This window comes from Hermetia illucens, chromosome 1 (genome assembly GCF_905115235.1).
Source record: "Hermetia illucens chromosome 1, iHerIll2.2.curated.20191125, whole genome shotgun sequence".
NCBI classification, from domain to species: domain Eukaryota; kingdom Metazoa; phylum Arthropoda; class Insecta; order Diptera; family Stratiomyidae; genus Hermetia; species Hermetia illucens.
Genome location: NC_051849.1, coordinates 62,869,078 through 62,888,191, shown reverse-complemented (window position 1 = coordinate 62,888,191; position 19,114 = coordinate 62,869,078). Strand labels below are relative to the sequence as shown.

The following is a 19,114-nucleotide window of genomic DNA, read 5'->3' as shown; positions in this document are numbered from 1 at the left end:
TCCTCACAAACTCTTGGTGTCCTGATATAAGCCATTGTTTCACTGAAAAGAGATATTGTCCTTGTAGACTTACCGGGCAGTATTTGTCTCATCCACTTGGACTAACTGTATCCTATTGAGTCTGATTTTATTCATTATGATACGGCTATGACATCGTTTGAAGCTGAGAGTTTACAAGCTTGTTTGTTCATGACTGGAGTTTTTGGAAAAAACATATGGACCAAGGAGTAAGAGCTTTGATCGTATAGGGATAGATTTTTAGCGGAAGGATTTTGATTGATTAAAGTAGGGTCTGTCAAATTTCTTCGTTCGCGTTGTTATCGATTTCGTTTCCACCTCAAATTGGATAAATTCACCATAAATTCGGTGTTACTTCCATCGATGTGCATTCCCAGATGTCCTTTCGATTACCCTGTTTATCACGGCAAGAGGTGCAGAGTGGTGTAAGCTGCCGCATTCTTGACAAAGCTTATTGGCTTGATACAACTGTCCTTCTTCATGTGGGTTCGATAGTACCCCGAAATTTCTCCGTATTTCCCTTATTAGCTTTCTTCTGCACAGAGAATATGGAAGAAAGGGAGAGTTAGTTCCCGAAATACTGTAATGTGTTTCTTAACGATGTAACTTTAGCCAAAAAAGCAAAGAGTATTTCTTGTCTAATTTTCGTTCAGCAGCTACCTTGCAATCGTTATAAAAACAATATGCTAATACGATAGGGATCCGTATAAATCTTTATGGCATGTCAGGGTATCGCTTGAATATGGGCTCCTGTCTTGTAAAGCGCAATTTTGATTTCATACCTAGGCATCCTTGTCATTTGAGATAGACTTTTGATATTATGGAATGAATTATTCCTCGCACGCGCATTGTTTTTAGCCTTTCATTTATTGCTTTAAAATCGATGACAACAAGCTTTGCTCTCTTGCTAACTAGAAAACAAGTTTCGAGCTCGCGGTGTTTTGAATGGCAACTGTAGTAGATGTTGAAGGTGGCTCTTCTTCAAAATTATAATACTTTTCCATTGCATTCCCTGTAGCGCAATGATATTAGCTTTATAGGTAGGAGGGGTACCATTATGCAGAGAGTGCTCGTTTCAAGGGAAAATGAGTGTATGGTTGTTTCTTTTTTGTTTCTGTATAGTCGATTTGTTAAATTTTTGCTTGTGGCTCGTGTGGGTTAACGTCGAACACTTGCGTTCATGTGTTGGGTAGGACTTTACTGCCAAAACTGAGATGTTCCATAGCAGGAAGTATTTCTTATAGTTTGGCACCCTGGATAATTGAGTCCGCATAACTATGGAAGCGGATAGTGTAAAGTACTTCCACTTAACATTGGACTTTTGATTTGTCTGCAGAAGCAGATCTGCCTTGCAATGGTTGATGTTAATTTGTATTAATTCCAGTGCATTTCCTTATACCAGACTTTCTAGTACCTTTACAACATGGATCGTGATCCTGGACGCGAACACGATCTAGCCTATCTTCATACTGCCCACTGTGATCAGTTTAGGCAACAATTCCGCTAGTAAATTAAAATAGCCGTACGTGTTTCTCTGTGGTTCTTTCTTATGACCTTGTGTTGGAATGCAGCGTTGATATCTGTCTAGCGTCTTGCATTCCACTTTGTTATCTTCCCTTCCAGCTCTTACCTCCACTCATATGGTTAATCACACCTTGCGTGTCGCTGCCAGTTTCTGATACTTATTTTATTCACATATCAAGTCCCCTTATTGCGTTTGATACGACCCACACTATTGTTCAAGTCCTCTCTTCTCGAAAGATATCAGGCAGGAAATATGCTCTTGTCTTCTTATCTTGTTCTTTCGATTATTGGATTTTGCTGGTAGAGGAATTACCGTCGATATCTGACCAACTTCTGGGACTATTTTCGTCTGCTGCTAATTTGTCTCATCCCTACTTCTTCTATCAGGTTTTTTTTCCTTATTTCGGGGAGGCGTCATTTGCGTTTCCCGTGTGGCTTTTTCACTTCATTCCTCTTTTGGGTTTCTGAAACGCTGAACTGTAATGCTCTTATTCACTCCTTCCATTGGTTAGGTAGATAGGAGCTCAATAAGCGATGTGGTGCGGTGTTTTGATGCCACAATCTGCTAGGATCCTCACTACTGTGGGAAGGGCAAAGGGAGTGAGTCCAGCTGACCCAGGTCTTTAGACCCAGCCCTTGGCATTTGCGAAGATAGCAGCTTCCCCAGTCTACAACTAGAGACCTCTTTAAGGTGTTCGAAGAATTATTTACCTAGCTTCCTCAGCCTGGCTCTAGCTAGAGCTGGGCAGTCGCAAATGAAGTGTCTCCTCTCTGCTACTTTGGCATTGCGAATTGGAGTTTATACCGAGTCTGGACGGCATGGTGTCTATAGGTCAATGCTCCGTGGAAATCGCCGTAATTCTGCGTTTGCATACCTCTGGCTTAAAAGCTCCTGCGGTCGGGTTTTATTATAGGAGAGGCAAATTCTTCTCGATTTGGTGCAGGTAGTGAGCCTTCGTTATCTAAAGTTAGCGGCTAGTAAGTAGTGCGATTAGATTCGACCCTTGACAGCCGCGGGGAGACTTTTTGTTCATATGATCGCGAACCTAGAAGAGAGTGACTTCGAGCATCGCCACTGCATACAAACTCTTCATGGTTGCTTGCTTGTTGGTCGGAATAATTATGTTACGCTTGTGGCTCCGAACATGGCCCAGCAATCGACGGGCTTTCGCTTGTAATACACTGTCGAATCAGAAGACCGTATGGCTAGACTATATTGTATGTATTCGAGAAAACTCCCGGCCCGACTCTACAGATTATCTTTGATTAGTCTGTGAAAAATATTGCGCCATAACCTTGCAACAGGTCTCCAATATTCTATTCTGCTCTGTTTGGAAAGCTAATAGCACAATTCTCCTTAAAGTTTGGCTCACATGCGTGTATTCGGTTGGAAATGCCTTGACTTTGTGAGGCACTTGGTCTGGGATGTTGCTATGGTCGTAGGTATTCGCTATTCAAGATAGAGTCTCCCGTAGTATGATAGCACGGCACTGTACAGCGTATTGTGGAGATCCATGGATAGGAGGTGCAGGGGTACACTAAGGGACGAACTACGGCTGTGTAGATCCAGAGAACCATCCCCGGCTGAAGATCCTACTTCCTTATAAAGGTCCTCTTATAGGCGTTAAGGGTACACAACCCTTCTTAACTCTCAGTTCTTGGTCCAGTCTCCAATTTAACTTAAGATCCAGGTACTTTACATTGGGGGAAAGAGGTACCCTTGCCTTGGTGGTAAATAGCATCAGATTCGCTTTAATTGGATTTATGCCGAGTCTGCATCTTGCAGCCCAAGCGCTTTCCATAATTTATAAATACAGCTCCTGTAAATCTCTACAAACGACGGTAAAACTTCTTGTTATTTCTGGAGTATAAATTGGCATTATACCGTCTCGATAACCTCACACGACTGGCGCTGCGTAACCTCTGATCAAGGTTCTGAGTCAAAGTCCCTCTCGCTGGCGGATAAGTGTGTAGCGACTGACAGCCCGGGATTCACCAGATGATTCCGTCCAGAAGCCTTTCAGTTTCTTAAGACACATAATTGTAACTTGTACTACAGGCAGTCCTTGTATGGCTGCAGTGTTTGTGCCTGTAGCAAATGATTAAGACCTTCCTGGTCAGCTACCTGAGATTAAACAGATCTTCACTCCACTAAGGTAGCAATGTCTTTTTGCTGCATTTGGCAGGGCACGAGACTTTGAAGGCGGTTTCGAATGCATTTTCCAGATCCCGACTTTTGACTGCAGTTTGTCTGTCGTGCCACTGTTACCATTATTTGGACCGGATCGTTTGTTCTTGATAACTTACCCAAACTTCCTCCAGTCGCTCTTCATGGAGTCTCTGGAAGACTAGGAGACTTCTATAAAGAGATCTAGACTGAACAGCATCCAACTATGATCTGAGAAGGATCACTAGCTAGATAATCTCCAGGTCTCTATTTCAAAAGCCCAATTGGCGCTTAGTAGGGTGATATCAAGGACTAGGCTAGGCTATCTCCGGGCTGGTGAAATGGAAGCTTTGTTTACTATTTCTGCTATACACCGATAGGTTTGTGTTTATAATAGCATTAAAGAGAGACTCACCTCTTTGGTTGATTTTCAAGCTCCTACGATGAAGGGCTCCTGTTTTAATGCGAAGTTGATGTCTTTCTCTCGGGCGGCGTCGACTGGGCCAGTTCGTCGTCCAATTTTGCGTTCCTGACTTTGAGCCCCAGCTGCGGAGTAGAAGGGATTTGCTCATTGCCCATGGATATCCTAGGTAGACTTTGGGAATTTTACGCCCCCTAGGCGTCGTTGATCTAAGTAAAGCACGAACCGAGAAAGTCTTTGGCGAGCGGGTCCTCGCATGCTATGGAATTTTAAAACTTTTCCATTGGCTTGTAAAATTTTTATTGGCTTCTTGTCATAATTTTATTTTGAAACTCCAAAATGAGGTGTGTTTTGAAATTAATTTTGATGAAAGGTTATGTTGAAGGTTTTTCTAATAAATCTTACGTTTCTTATTGCGAAAAAACTGAAGATACAACCAAATCTGATTCCACTCATTGTTCATCTCCATTTAAAGTAAGAATGAGAGGCGGATCTTAGTTTGGACAAAATGAACGGTCGATAGTGTTCGAAAGTTGCTGTCTTTTCTAGGTTTCTACATCATAAGATTATTGATAGCAAATGAAATCCGTCCCGCCTAGAATAAGTGTATAATTTTGCAATGGTAATCGTTCAAATTATAAAAGTATTATTCCGTTTGATCTAAATACTAATAAAAGAATGCTGAACTAGTTTCCTCATTTCGTTTTCAGACCCTTTTTCTGTATCCTTTTGTTTCAATTTGTTTTTGTTTAGAGTTCCATTTAAGTATGTTTTTTTTTATTTAATAGAAAAAGAGCCCAATAATATCACGCAATGAGACTTATAATAATTTCCTATGACATTAACTTGAATTGTGTTTTTTTTTACAATTTGAAAATACATCTTTGCGAATCGTTTCCTATAAAAACATTTTTTTACATAATATCATCGTACATACATCATTATTAGTTTGCCAAATAATATGTATATGAATTCAATAATTGTTAATAACTTCAAATCAACGTGTAGCTTTTGCACCATAAGAATGTCAAAATTTTTCCTGCAGTAGAATAATATTCACATCTATAAAATTTGATCATGTACAAGAAGATTCATTGTTTTCTCTCTCTCGTTCATTCCGAATTAGCACAATCTTCTCTCATTCAATTCTATCAGTTAATTCTCTATTTAGAAATGTTTTTTTCTTTTAGTTCTGATATTTTCGTTTTGCACAAACAAAGCGACAAATTCGAATTTCCATTATTTCGTTTTTAAGTTAGAAACTTTTAACATGACATGAAATTTGAAAAAAAATATACAACAAACCAAAATCATATTTAGGTGTCATCCCAAGAAATATGAACTAGATAGATTGCCAATGGAGTGTTTAGCATCTAAGGAGAAAAGAAAGGTCTATAGAATCGAATGTTGTGAAACAGATTTCTGCAATAACAATAAATTATTGGATATGGCTACATATGCAAGAGGTATTCATACTAAACAATCATTTAGATTCAAACCAATTAGACATTATATTAACTATTTTTTGATAATAAAATTCAATTATCTGAACACTAAATATTTACGTGTTCATTGCGATGAAGAATTTTTGAAAATACTGATTTTTGATTATTTTTGGAATATCAATAATTTCATTGTGAAATGTTGTGCGTGTAGTAATTGCTAAGGAGAATGTTTCTGTGATATCTTATTTTCGAGGATGTTTTATTGGTTTTGCACAGATAAGTTTGCATATATGGCCAAGTTTATCAAACTTTAAGTGATGAATGCTGAAGATGAATATCTCATTCTTATTTTTTGTTCTTTACAAATGTTCTCTTTTTGATCTCATATTATTTCGATTTTACCAAATGGAGAGGAGATTCCATAATGACATTTGAAGTTCTTAATAAATAAGGGTTTTCCGGATAGCTGAGTGGTTAGAGCGCAAGGCTGTCGTACGGAAGGTCGCGGTTCAAATCTCACTGGTGGCAGTGGAATTTGTATCGTGATTTGACGTCGGATACCAGTCGACTCAGCTGTGAATGAGTACCTGAGTCAAATCAGGGTAATAATCTCGGGCGAGCGCAATGCTGACCACATTGCCTCCTAGTGTACCGTTACGGTCTTGAATGAAGTGCTCTAACATACTTCAAGGCCCTGATCCAACATGGATTGCTGCGCCAACGATTATTATTAATAAATAAGGGTAAAATGATACGTAAGCCTGACATTTTAATTATATCATTCCATTCCGTTCGGATAATTTAGTTGTGAAAGCACTAAGCCTTTGCGATTCAGATCTCATTGATTGCAGAAGGATTTGTATCGTGATTGGATGTCAGATACCAGTCGACTCAATTCTGAATGAGAACCTGAGTTTATCATAGGGTCTTGAAATAAAGTGCTTTAAAATTTTTCAAGGCCTACATCCCAATTGGATTGTTGCACCGTGGATTATTCTTATTATTCTATTCAGATATCGTTGGACGTATTATTATTTCTTATATTTGATATTCAAACTTGTTTATGGCACAGCTATGCAATTGTAGGGGATTCATTTCATACAGCAAATGCTTTCTTCCCATCATGTCCAACTATGCTTTTTTAACTATAAACATTTATATAAGATCTCGTTGAATTTCAACGCGAATGATAAGTCTGAAATCTAATCTAACATTTCACAATGAATATTTCAACGGAAAAAGTACAAAAATGACGTTTTCAAAATTCTGTACAGCAAGATTAAATTAATTAGAGAAAGTGGGCACTGTGGAGATTTTCGTTTTAAACAGTAAAAGTAGATCTGTCTCACTGTATTCTTCATATATAATTACAATAGATTACGTCCTTAACCTATTTTTAGATATAATTTTCTAATCCAACTATTATTTTTACGCAACATTAGTCTAATTACTTTTATCAACACTATACATATTATTTACCTTAATGTTGGTTGCATTTAGATTGCTCTGCTATATATTGATATATCCTATTTACACTATACTATGTATTTCAAAAGAGCTGGGTGATTAGTGCAAGTTTGGTCTATTTGAAAGAAAGGATTTTTTTCGATATTTTTAAAGTTTAATTTCAAACTAATCTAGAATACTATATGACGCTGCAAACTGAACACATAGGCAATAATTTTATACATACCTAATGCGAACGTTGTGCACAAAATCATTCGTAATGGTTAAACCTTTACATATAAATATTGCTGATTTGAATTGGAACTTCATTTCTCTCGCTTTCTTTTCGATCGAGTGTAGTAGAAATTGCAATAATTGTGTATTTTCTCCCGAGAGGTGTTTTCGTCATTATTATATTGTTTTGGCAAATTTAAGGTGTGATAACATGTAGACGATAAAATGCATTCACTGAATTGGTATTGAAGATCATGCATAAATATTGAAGTGAATAGTGATTAAGATAAGTTAAGAAGATACATAATTATTTACTGATATAAGATCATTGAACATTCCATTATAATCATTGCTTCCTTCCTCATGTTCTGTAAGGAACGCGCCTTTGATCAAGATGCCAGAAATTGTTGCAAAAATATTGAGTATATTCGCATATCATTGTTCCTCTTGAAATAAATATTATGGTGCTTTGTTTGTACGTCTTTGATAAGGGAGAACAATTAACACGATGGATGTTAATTGGTCATTGGGTTGAGAGGTGAAATCTTCTTCTGATTCCTTTTGATGTGAAAACGACTTAAGGTCGCCGAAAACCATATTATTACTTTGAAAGACCACCTGTCAGCTCGATGAACGGGAATAGCTTGTTGTATATTATCCGCTCTAGTATCTTCCACATAGTTTCTAAAAGACAGGGCTATATGAAGAGGGCTCGATAGATGCTTTTTGGAGCTTCGATAGCAGCAGTAACTTCTACTTCTTCCGCTGGGTGGCAAATACTACCTCCACTGTGTATGATTTTAGGTAATCGTTGCTCGCATTTCATCTTCGGATTGTGTCAAGTTCATTATTTCCTGGGTTTATTTTCCGTGTTCTTGGTCAGATTCTCTAATGGAAGAATTTTTTGATATGTTAGTGAATATTCTCTGAAATAAATATCCGGGCCAGCCATTCATCCTCTGGGGGACTTCAATTTTCCCTCAATTGATTGGGACCGTCGGATCGCCCGTTCTTCCCAAACATATCACTCCTTCGTTTCTAGGTCTTTTGGCATTCATTCCTGCTCTGCCTACAACTTAGCGTCCATCGCAACCATGATAACCGCCTGGTCGATCTAATTTTTTTCAACATTCCTCTCTTCATTTCTTAGCATCTCGCAGTAGTTCCGCTTATCTTAAACTTGTTGCTCACTTCCATATTAATCGATCCATCGTACAATCAATACATAAGATTCCAAAACTCAAATTCCACTAAGCCGACTCTGTGGTTCTTAATAAATTTCTTAGCTCGATTGGTTGGACCATTACATTTCTGCATTAAAAATTCATGATGCTTTACGTGCGAAACATTGGTCTCGGCTAAAATATCGCTGCGCAGGCAATGGAGTTGATTTTGCCAACTTTAAAGTTCTACTTTCGCTCATGAAACCCTTAATTAGGAATGCTAATTCAACATACCTATCGAATATTGAAGGCTCTCTCGAGCCCTTCTGGCCTCATGTCAGATCTGCCTACTCTTCGACTGCTCCCCCGGTGTCCAACATAAGATTCGATGATTGTGTTTCGCCCCTAATTCTGCATGAGAGCTTTTTCGAAATTACTTCTCTTCAGTTTTTACATCTCCCTACCCTTCTTCCGATAATTTCGATATTCTTTCACCTTATGCTTCTTCCATTTCTCTTCTGTCTCCTGCCATTGTCGAATTTCTTATTGACAATTTAGATATTAATGATGGTTGTGGTCCTGACGATCTTCTTTATATTTTTTTAAAAAAATTAAACAGAGTATCTTCCTTTCTTTTTCGTTAATTTTTAATAAAAGTTTATCTGAATGTGTGTTGCCAGACAATTAAAAGGAAGCATGTTTTATCTCCCTACACAAAAAAGGCGACGGTCCATATCACTCCTCTGCTCTGTGTCTAAAATTCTAGAAAAATATGTCTTTGCGAAGGAACAGCATGGATTTCAAACGGGACGCTCGGCCGTAACTTATTTATTGAAGTTTACCAACTTTGTTGCTAAATCCCTCAATGAAAGGAAAGATGTGTATACAATTTATATTGATTTCTCCAAAGGTTTCGACTCCGTTGATCATATTCTGTTTCTCAAAAAGCTCGGTTCGTATGGCTTTCCAGGTTAGGGCCTTACTTATGTGAAAGAGGGAGTGGGGTCCCCTTCAACAATTGTGTCTCAACTCCTTGTTTTCCTCATCTGGAGCTGCGCAGAGTTCCATCCTTGGGCCATTTCTTTTCTCTTTGTTTATTAATGATTTTTCTTCCTTATTTAGTTGTCCTTGTATTTTATATGCAGACGATATGAAACTATTTTCTATTGATGACTCGCCTGCAGAACTCAATCACCTGCAATCAAATCTCGACACTCTCCCGTTGGTGTATGCAAAATAAGTTGGCACTTAATGCAAGCAAATGTTTCACATTAGTTTTTCCCTGAAATCACCCGTCCTTACACCTGTTCATTACTTGGATGATCAGCCACTTTCAGTTATTTCCTTTTATAAGAATCTTGGCGTAACATTCGACTTCGAAAACTTCGATTTGATTGTAATGATATTGAAATTCTCAGTCGAGCCTAAAGAATGTCTGATTTCGTTCTGCGTTCCTCTTGCCAGTTTGAGGATGTTCAGTCATTGTGTATAACTTCTTCGTCCGCAATATTTTAGGATATGCTTCAGTTGTATGGTGCCGATTATCAGTCAGTTCAGAGGAAATTTGCTCGCCTTGTGCTTTTCAAAAAGAACCTTCCCTATTCATGCTACTTTGATCGTCTTGCATTTCTTAACATGTCGTCTCTTCAACATCGCATATCTTTGGTTGATGCATGCGTCCTTCATAAATTATGCCATGGTCTAATGGACAGCTTCTGGAATTCAGTTCCGAGGGGCATTTCACGGAGCTCTTATGCTACTATCACTTCCCTGTGCCAGAAATGCTTCTGGAATACAACCGCTTGCAACTTGGTTCTTTCTCCTCATCATTTGATTTATGCAAAAAGAAAGTATCGTCCGAACTGTAATAATTTTTAATTTTTCTTTTTCGTCGTTTTCGTTTTCTTTTTTTTCAATAATGTTCTTTATATTATATTATATATGCCCATATAATTTCTTTATGGAATGTAGTTTATTGTACATTTTGAATTATTTATATTTTATATTTGGGATATTAGAGAGAGTCTGATCTTAGCAGTCAATTTGCGAGCAATCCTGGAGGTTTGTTCCCTTCAATATGACCGCATATATTGCACCTCTACCTAAGGTCCATTGTCTTCTTGTTGCGGAGAAAAGAATTGTAACTAATTTCAACAAGAGTCGAAGGCAGGTTACTTGATGTGGTTTTTGCTTCCGGATCTTGTTCATTACAACGTTTTAGACAGCACTGCACCGCTCGTTTTAGCCTAAAGGTATAATTATCTGTAGCAACTTCGTTGGCTTTCCTGTATAGTCTTGTTAATACTAGTTCGTATATTTTGATATTTTTCATTCGTCGCGGCAAAATAGGGTCATATGCTTTAGTTACACTCTGACCCAGATGATAACTTTTTTCATTACTATTCCCTTCGGGTCATGACCTCCTTCTAGAGCCGTCGGGAATGTTTCCTTAAATGCCATGATGGACTAACCAACTATTCTAACTGTTTTACTTCCACTTTGGGTGAGTGTTCACTCATCTGTCAGATCATCCCCTTCATCAGTTTGAACTTCATTCTCCACCTCCGAAGATGATGCATCCAACATTATCTAGTACGATGTCCAACTCTAAATTTTCCCACTTTTATGCCCATGCGTCGAAATTGCCACCAAAAAAAAGTTGACTGGCAGTTTCATCCAGGACAGAGGCAACTCATCGAACGCTGCCTCACCTCTGCCCTGGGAGCAGTGGATGCAGACTCAGGCATTCTCAACAGAAAATGGCTTGAGTTGCCCGTAGTGGTTGATATTAATTTGTATTAACTTAATTTGGCTGTGTGATTCAATTCCCTCCTATATGATGGACATTTAAAGCACGCCGGTTGTTTACACTCTCCCCTTCACTTGGACAATATACTATATATCCTGGATATGCTTGGTTTTGCTCGAGTGGGAAATGTTATTGTTTTATTGAAATTTCTTAAGGGATATTATAAACTGAAAGACGATTGTAAGCCCAGAATAACCCCTTTCTTTACGGTGAAAAAGTTTCCGCTTTAAAATATAGAGTAGATTAGGGCAAGAGCCAAAAAGATTTTTTTTAATCTTTTATTTGACGGCCAGCGCTGGTTGTACATCAAGCGAATATATTCAATTTTAGCGTTCGCATCCTATTGTATTTGAAGTAGAGTATTCGGGTAGTTAGGTAACAATGGCGGCTCCAAGGAGTCCAATTATGTCATGCGCCATTTTGACGTCACAAATTTCTAAGACCATGACTGTTGTGGGAAGAACAGGGGCAATAGAATCCAGCTGGCTCAGATCTTCACAGCCAGTCCATACAATTTACGAAAAACAGCATCTCCGTAACTCTGCAGCTAGAGATCTCTTTGCGGTCTTCACAGAACTGTTTATCTAGTGTCTGCAGACTGGCTCTAGCTAGAACTCATTCCCCTTTATGTTCCTATGGCCGGGTATTCAGAGGGTGATTTTGAGCGTTCCGCTCAGACTGTTCAACGCGTTCAGGCACTACCCCACCAACTTGAGGGATATCGCCACTGAGTACAAAGCCTTAAGCCTGGCTGTCGATCAAAATAGCTATGTTTTGATTAGGGCTCGGATCATGCACCAGCCATCCACAGGCTTCCAGTATTGTCAGTACTCCCGCCTGGAATAGACTGGAGAATCCTGGAAGACCGTACTACTTGGCAACACTTGTTATGTCCGAAAAAACCTCTGCGGTGAGTTCGCAATTATTATCGTAATGTGTAAAACACCACTGCTAATTACCTCATTAGAACGGTTTCTCTGGATTCGCCATTGAGATAGGTATGTTGAGACTTTCAGAAGGGCGTCCTCTCCATGATCATCCTTAAGTGGACGTCCAGGATGCGCTCTACGCACGAAAGAATAGGCTGATTGGCTAAAAATTCCTTCGTGGGCTTACGGTCGCGCCTGCCCGCCTTTGATATGAAAATCACGCGTGCGCGTCTCCAGTACGCATCCGAATGAAATATCGCTCCGGTAAATCTCTACAAGACACGACATAACTTTTTCTTGTCGTTTCTGGAGCATGACTGGCATTATCTGGGCTCGGAAGTTTACATCTGGAGAAACTGCTTATAGCCCAGTTGATTTTACCCTCAGTTATTATGATTTGATAATCTATCACGAGTGGGACTGTATACTTTCCCAGCAAGGTTCTGGATCACAATCCTCCTCGCTGACTGGGAAGGGCGAATGGAATAACTACTCCAGGGTCTTACCAGAAGATTTTGTCCAAAAATTTATGACTTTCTTAGAAAAGATAGGTTTCTATGTTCCTTGGCAAGAATCTTATTGACTTTCGCAGATTCGCTGATATTTTCAATGTACTGACAATAGTCTAGTCAGGACCGATTTCTGGAAGTCCTGATGGCCGACTCACACTTCTTCACACAGTTGGTCTGTCGTGCCAATGTTGCCAGTTTGCGCACCGGAGAGTTTGTTCTTGATAACTTTATCAAACTTCCAGTAGGTCTTCCTGGGGTCTCTGAGGGGCTAGGCGAGATTCAGACCAGACGTCTGGTCAGACACTTTCTAGTTCTCCTGCCTGAATGTTCCGGATTCATAGGGTGATATCAAGGACTACTTCCCAATTGTCGTAGTTATCCGAGCTGGGGAATTGGACGGTTGGTGTGCTGCCTTTGTTACACACCAATAGATTTGCTTCATCACTTTCGCTGATTTCCGATGTGCACCAAAGCGTGTGCGTTTGCAGCCTATTAACAAGTTAGCCTCCTTCGCTGCGGTCGTGAGACATGTAAGTCGAGAAAATATGCACTTTCTTTGTTCCCGCTTGCTCCAGTTTGACCACGGATAGGTTGCTACAACTCAGGGCCAGACCCAGAACGGCGTGCAGATCTGTTGCCATCAATGTCCGTCATGCTGTGGAATTGATTGTTATATTTACTATGGAGTTTTTTGATAGTTCGGTCTCCCCTGATCCGGCGCTCTTGTATTAATACGACGTCGATGTTTTTCTCTCGGAAGAAGACCAACAGATTAGCTGAGACATAATCTGCTCGCGTAGGAGGATCGTTAGCTCTCCTTCGGCGTCAATTTTCATCTTCTCTAATAGCTCGTTGGCGACGTCGACTGGGTTTAAGGCATCGTCTGGTATCGCGGGGCGGAATGCTTTGCCCATTGTGTTCCCCATTACAAATCGCCTTTCCCGGTGCCTCCAGGCACTCTATTTATGTGGAGTACAGAAGATTGGCTGTTCAACTGGGGTCCATCCTTATTGATTCCCACCCAGTCGTCAATGTAAATTATCGGTAAATTATCAGTCTCCTTGGAATCCCGTCGTATGGGACAACCTTGAACTTTACAACCTCCAGGCATTGCGGGTCCTTTTCATCCTGCTTGGTGACACTCCCGGCATCTTTATTCTTCGTAGTTTTGCTCAGACTGTGGATGACTTTTTGGTACTGACTTTTGAGCAGAACTATAGAGGACCTCTACTTTTTTGCCGGTTGTTGACATTCTTCTCGGCCCTTGCTTCATGGGTGACCCTGATATCATCGGTTTTGGGGTAAGAGTATTGTGGCTGATACTTGTTACGTCCAGTTCCACGACAGTGGGTTCCAAGTTATATCTTATATCATCTGTTTTATTTAAAATACAAGAAAAAAATGTTTCTCTGAAATTTATGGGCTCACGTTTTCGCCTTTTAACACCTCAGTTATTGCAGTATTTGCAGACTATATCGATTGCTCCGAGTTGAATGGGGATAGTGGATTGATCACCATTTCTTCTACAGCAAAATCATGAAAAAACCCAGGTATTTAAAGAAACTGATTATTCTGAACTCCTAATATTAGCACAAAATATGTGGATGAAGTGGAAGTGGATGGAGCAAGGGAAATTGAACGTGAATTTGTAATGATCAGCGGTGAAGCACATTTCCGTTTAGAGAAGTGGGTAAGCAAACAAGATGGCCGATATTTTTAGTCTAGTATGGCGTTCCTGAATGAGCATTAGTGGGTTCTTTTTTATGGTGACATTAACATACAATGGCCTGCTGAAATGATTCGCACAGTTCATATGCATATTAATTAGAAACGGGGGTTTACGTTGGGGCTCTAGTTTATCTGTAGTTGAAATTTAGATTTAGCTCGTTAAAGTTTAAGAATGGCCAAAAGAAATGACCCCGAGAAAAACGAAGAGACCTCCACCAGACGGTAAGCTGATGGCAACCGTTTTTCAACATAGTTAGTAAATTAAAATATTAATTAGTGAACTTCCAATTAAATTTAATTTTGGCTTCTCATTACTTTAGATAAAAAAAATTAATAAAAATATTGTCCATTTTGATTGATATCCTGTCGCCATAGTGTCAGTGAAGGCATGACTCTGTCCTCATACCCGTCCCATATTTTGTGTTTTCGCCAAAAAAAATTCAACAACTGTTTTTCAGAGTCGTTTTTTCCCTGGGAAATTTTTTCGGGGTTTGCTGAGTTATTGAGACTATGTGTGGTTTGGTATTCTCCTGCTGAGATTTGATCAGTTCTAGATCCCTTTTTTTACTTGATTCATTCAGTCTTGTTAGATGCTGGCAGAAGAGATTTAATGACAAGTCTGCAACAACTCATAGTGGATGATTCCTTTCAATTCCACTTTTAACAGAACGTCACGTCAATTCAAATTTTGCATCTGCTTCTAGGTTTTCCAATTTTCATCGAATTTCCTGTTTTTAATAAACCAGTATCTTCCCAGGAAGTAAAAGTTTAAAGAACGTGAAGTGAAGAATCATATATAAAATGGTCCCTGAAACATTAACCATGCAGCAAGCACTCATTCATTCAAATAGATAGAGTATTGCTAAGGTGATTTCAAAGTCATCCATCGTGAAAGTGCAAAAAAAAAACATTCTAATATCGAATACACTTATAGGGATGTATTCATACCTATCTAATCCTTTCACATATTTTCTAACATGATTCTTACTGAATCAATTTACTGTCTTTAGTGAAATTATTGATTATTATTATTGATTATTATTAATAAGAGTCTCAGTTTTCTCATGATGATTACATGTTCCCTCTGCAGATGGACTAGTTTCTCTAGCAAAATTTTTCTGAATCTGAATCTGGGTTTGAACGTAGTGAAATCGTGTTTCCATTGAGGATTAGGATTATTGTATATTATGGATTATGTTGGTGATAATGATTATTTTGATCAGGCCTCGTTTGAAATCATTCCTGCCAGTTTATTATTATTATTTCAATACATGGGAATAAAACACATGAGCATGAGCTTTTAATGTCGCTCGGGGCTTCAATCATTTACTTGAAATACTCTAAGAGGCATGCTCTGAATATTTCGCAACAATTTCTCACACAATGACATTCTTCAAAACATCCCCGGTAAGTTCTGATTAGTGCATTCATCCTGAAACGTCAATATCGTTTCTTCATAAGTTCATTCATCAACCCATTCGAGTTAATATGCAACACGACATTATACATTGATTGACTGAAGAAGACATCTGAATAAATTCATGGATTTTTTTTTGACTCGGTTAAAATAAAATTTATTCACATTTGCTATAGATGTGCGCCACACCAAAGCTTCTTTCCACCGGATAATCCACTCTGGTGCACAGATGGGAACAAAGCTGACGACCCATATTATAAGGCACAATGTTGCGATTTAGACTATTGTAATAAAGTAGCAATGAGTCTTCCAGGTGAGAAGTGAAGCCATCTCGATGATAAAAAAGAACACATACGTTATGTTCGTGTGATTGTTTAATTGTTCAAATTAGATATTCCACATCTGGATAAATTGTATTTTTTTTTGAAAATAAAATATGGATTATTTGAAATAAAGTATTGGCAAAATATAAAATTATTGAAATTCAAAATTAGATTTGCAATTCACCTTAGACGGGATAGTTATTAGGTTGTTATAGTTAATGAATTGAAAAATATTTAAAAATATTATTATATATATATGATATTTATAAAACAGCACTTTATTCATTTTCTGTTAATTGTGTTGTTTCACTAAATGTATCTCATTTTGGAATTTCTACGGACAGATCTCATCATTCTCAGATCTCATGATTTCCGTGACAAGGCGTTTATATGTGGCAATACAGGCTGTTTATTTTTGTTTTAATTTTTGTCTCAGTATATAAAGTGTAATCATTTGTTTCAAAATTAAGAAGAAATTCTAAACATTCTGAAATCCTCTAATCAAGAGATGAAAAACTGACGAGCGTTTTCGTTATTTCAGTCAGACTTTGCTGGTTATAGAAAAGTCAGTGTTAAGGTTTAGATGATCATGAATCTTGGATATTCCTTATTTTTACAGATATTATGTACGAACGCTACAACAAGATTATGACATAAATCATAATAGCTTTAAATATTGCAAGCTTCTAATTTGTTTCTAGAGATTTCTAGAACAATAAGCTCGAAATAACAGACGCTTAGATAACTTTTGTGGGGTCCTACTCCAGCCAAACGACTCAAACTCGTCGTAAAATTTAGATATTTGCTGTGTTGTGCCAAGAGTTCGAGCAGGATTGCCTAATTTAATTATTCCAACGTGTGAGTTTCTTTATGCTCACATTAATTAAACACACATAAATTAATTTCCAAATTAAAAATTATACTATTCTTGAAAGAAACTTGCTAATAACTGTTTTCATTACCTAAGACCATTTGCAGCATATGACAAATGATATAACAAAAAGAAGTTGTCGTTTCTCCCTTGAATTACTTTATTGTTATCAATTTTTGTTAATTGCTGGCAACTAATGTCCACAAATACTTTTACACGGTAAAGGAAAACGTGACATGAGCGTAATGATAATGTTTTCAAAGGAAGTCGCACTGCGTCCTAGAAGAATTATTGTGCCCCTATGCTGGTTTATTTTACCCACATATTAACTTTATTATGTTCCCTACTTCCAAGTGTTTCAACCTGGCATCTGGTATTAAGCATTCTCTCAGGTGCTTTAACGTACGTTGCGTAGGTGGTTTCGTCACTTTCCCCACAGAATTTCCAGATGGTGCCCGTAGATATATCTAGCTTCCCAGGTGACCCAGGTCACTGCAGACTAAGTAACCAGTGAATAATCCCTACGATGATCCGGAGGCTCTTCTTGGCGAAGTTTAAACAATCTTCAACAAACAATCAACCCTGGACTGTTCCATTCCTAGTAAGTTCGTCCAGTGCAGTTCTCTCGGTCGACTTTACAGAATGGCTCTGGCCCATATAGTCGCGTCCTTCCTCCATTCCTGGTCAGCTTGTCCGCTGCCTCATTGTCTTCTAACCTATTGTTACCTGAAATGTAGAGTATATAGACCTTATTGAACAAGCCCAGTATTGTCAGTCTGTTCAGGCATTCCCATACTAGTTTGAAAGTCACCTGGCAGGACATGCTGTCTGTGTGTATATCCACTGCAAATCATCAAAGCCCTTGTAGCTTTACTTTTAACGTGTATCTTTCAGAATAGTTTTTGGTCTTGTGTGATTCCCACATTTTTGACTTCTGTTATTCGTTGACATTCCACTCCATTGCTGGCTATGTCATGCAGTGGAACCCACTCTTTCCCAAGAGCACTTGGCGCAGAACAATAGAGGAGTAGTGCGGGCGTCTCGAGATGTCCTGGCAGAAATTCATCGCTCATTTTCTATTGCAAGCTTTGAATTTTCATCTCAAGGTGATACCAGACATTCAATTTTCATTTCCAATTTTCTTTCTTTTTTCGTGAGGTCATGTTCTGCTGTAAGAAGGACCTTAAATTCCATGCGAGTTGACATATGATTTTCCTTCCGTTCACCAGTCAAAAAGTCTAAAAACAAACTTTGGGAAATACTTTTCACAGATCCGTACATGATAAATCCTTCGACAAGCTCAGGAATAGTCAATCGCATGTTTGAACGAATCTTTTTTGCCATTTTGTGCACGTCTTGACACATTTTCGTTTAGGCAGATATCGGAATGGGACATATTTTGCGGTCATATTCATATAAGCGAATCACACTAATTTTTATTTTCAGATAGGTAGTTTCCGAAAATGAGTCTTGTTTCACTCACATTTTAATTCCTCTCGCACATTTTACAATTTACGTCAAAACTAATATAGGTTTCAGAAGGACTAATCGAGGTCTTTCATTTGATACTTCACATGACTATATTCGGTCAAAAAAATTACATCCGCTCTTTTGAGCGGGGCTTTAAACTCGCCATCAATTTATGTCACTTATTGTATGTGTGGGATTTCATAGTTTCCATGTGTCGACAAAATTTGTTTCGGATCTGTGTAGCCGTTTTGAAGAAAACTGCGTGTGACAGACAGGCAATGAATCGATTTTAATAAGGCTTTGTTTAACACAAAACTTTAAAAGCGGTTATCCCTATTGACACGAAATTTGGTAGAAAGGTTGGAACTATGAACAGACACACATGCGGGGAATTATATTGCTGCACTATGAACTAACACGTTAAAGAGGGTTGCAACATGCTTTCTTACCGAATATAGCCATATGCGGTATCAAATGAAAGGCTTCGATGAGTGTTTTCCTAAGCAGGCATTAGATTTGACATTGGTTGTAAATTGGAGCAGTTCGGGAATTCGAGAGGGGTCAATTACTCCAAGGACCCATTATTAGAGACCTCCCAACCGAAAATCTGGAAAAAATATAGTGTTTCATCCGCATG

General features: G+C 38.5%; 1 protein-coding gene across 3 annotated transcripts in view; it reads left to right on the top strand.

The window, feature by feature from the left end:
- Positions 1-19,114, top strand: part of LOC119646971 (TGF-beta receptor type-1) — a 52,855-nt gene that overhangs the window by 11,529 nt on the left and 22,212 nt on the right. Inside the window, exon 4 of one of the 3 annotated variants that reach the window (XM_038047675.1) lies at positions 15,990-16,126. The exons of 1 other annotated variant lie outside the window; for it this stretch is intronic. In XM_038047675.1, the coding sequence (XP_037903603.1) occupies positions 15,990-16,126 (137 nt within the window). Of the gene's footprint in view, positions 1-5,450; positions 5,597-15,989; positions 16,127-19,114 lie in introns of all 3 variants that reach the window. One more of the 3 variants, XM_038047674.1, reaches the window with a different exon arrangement.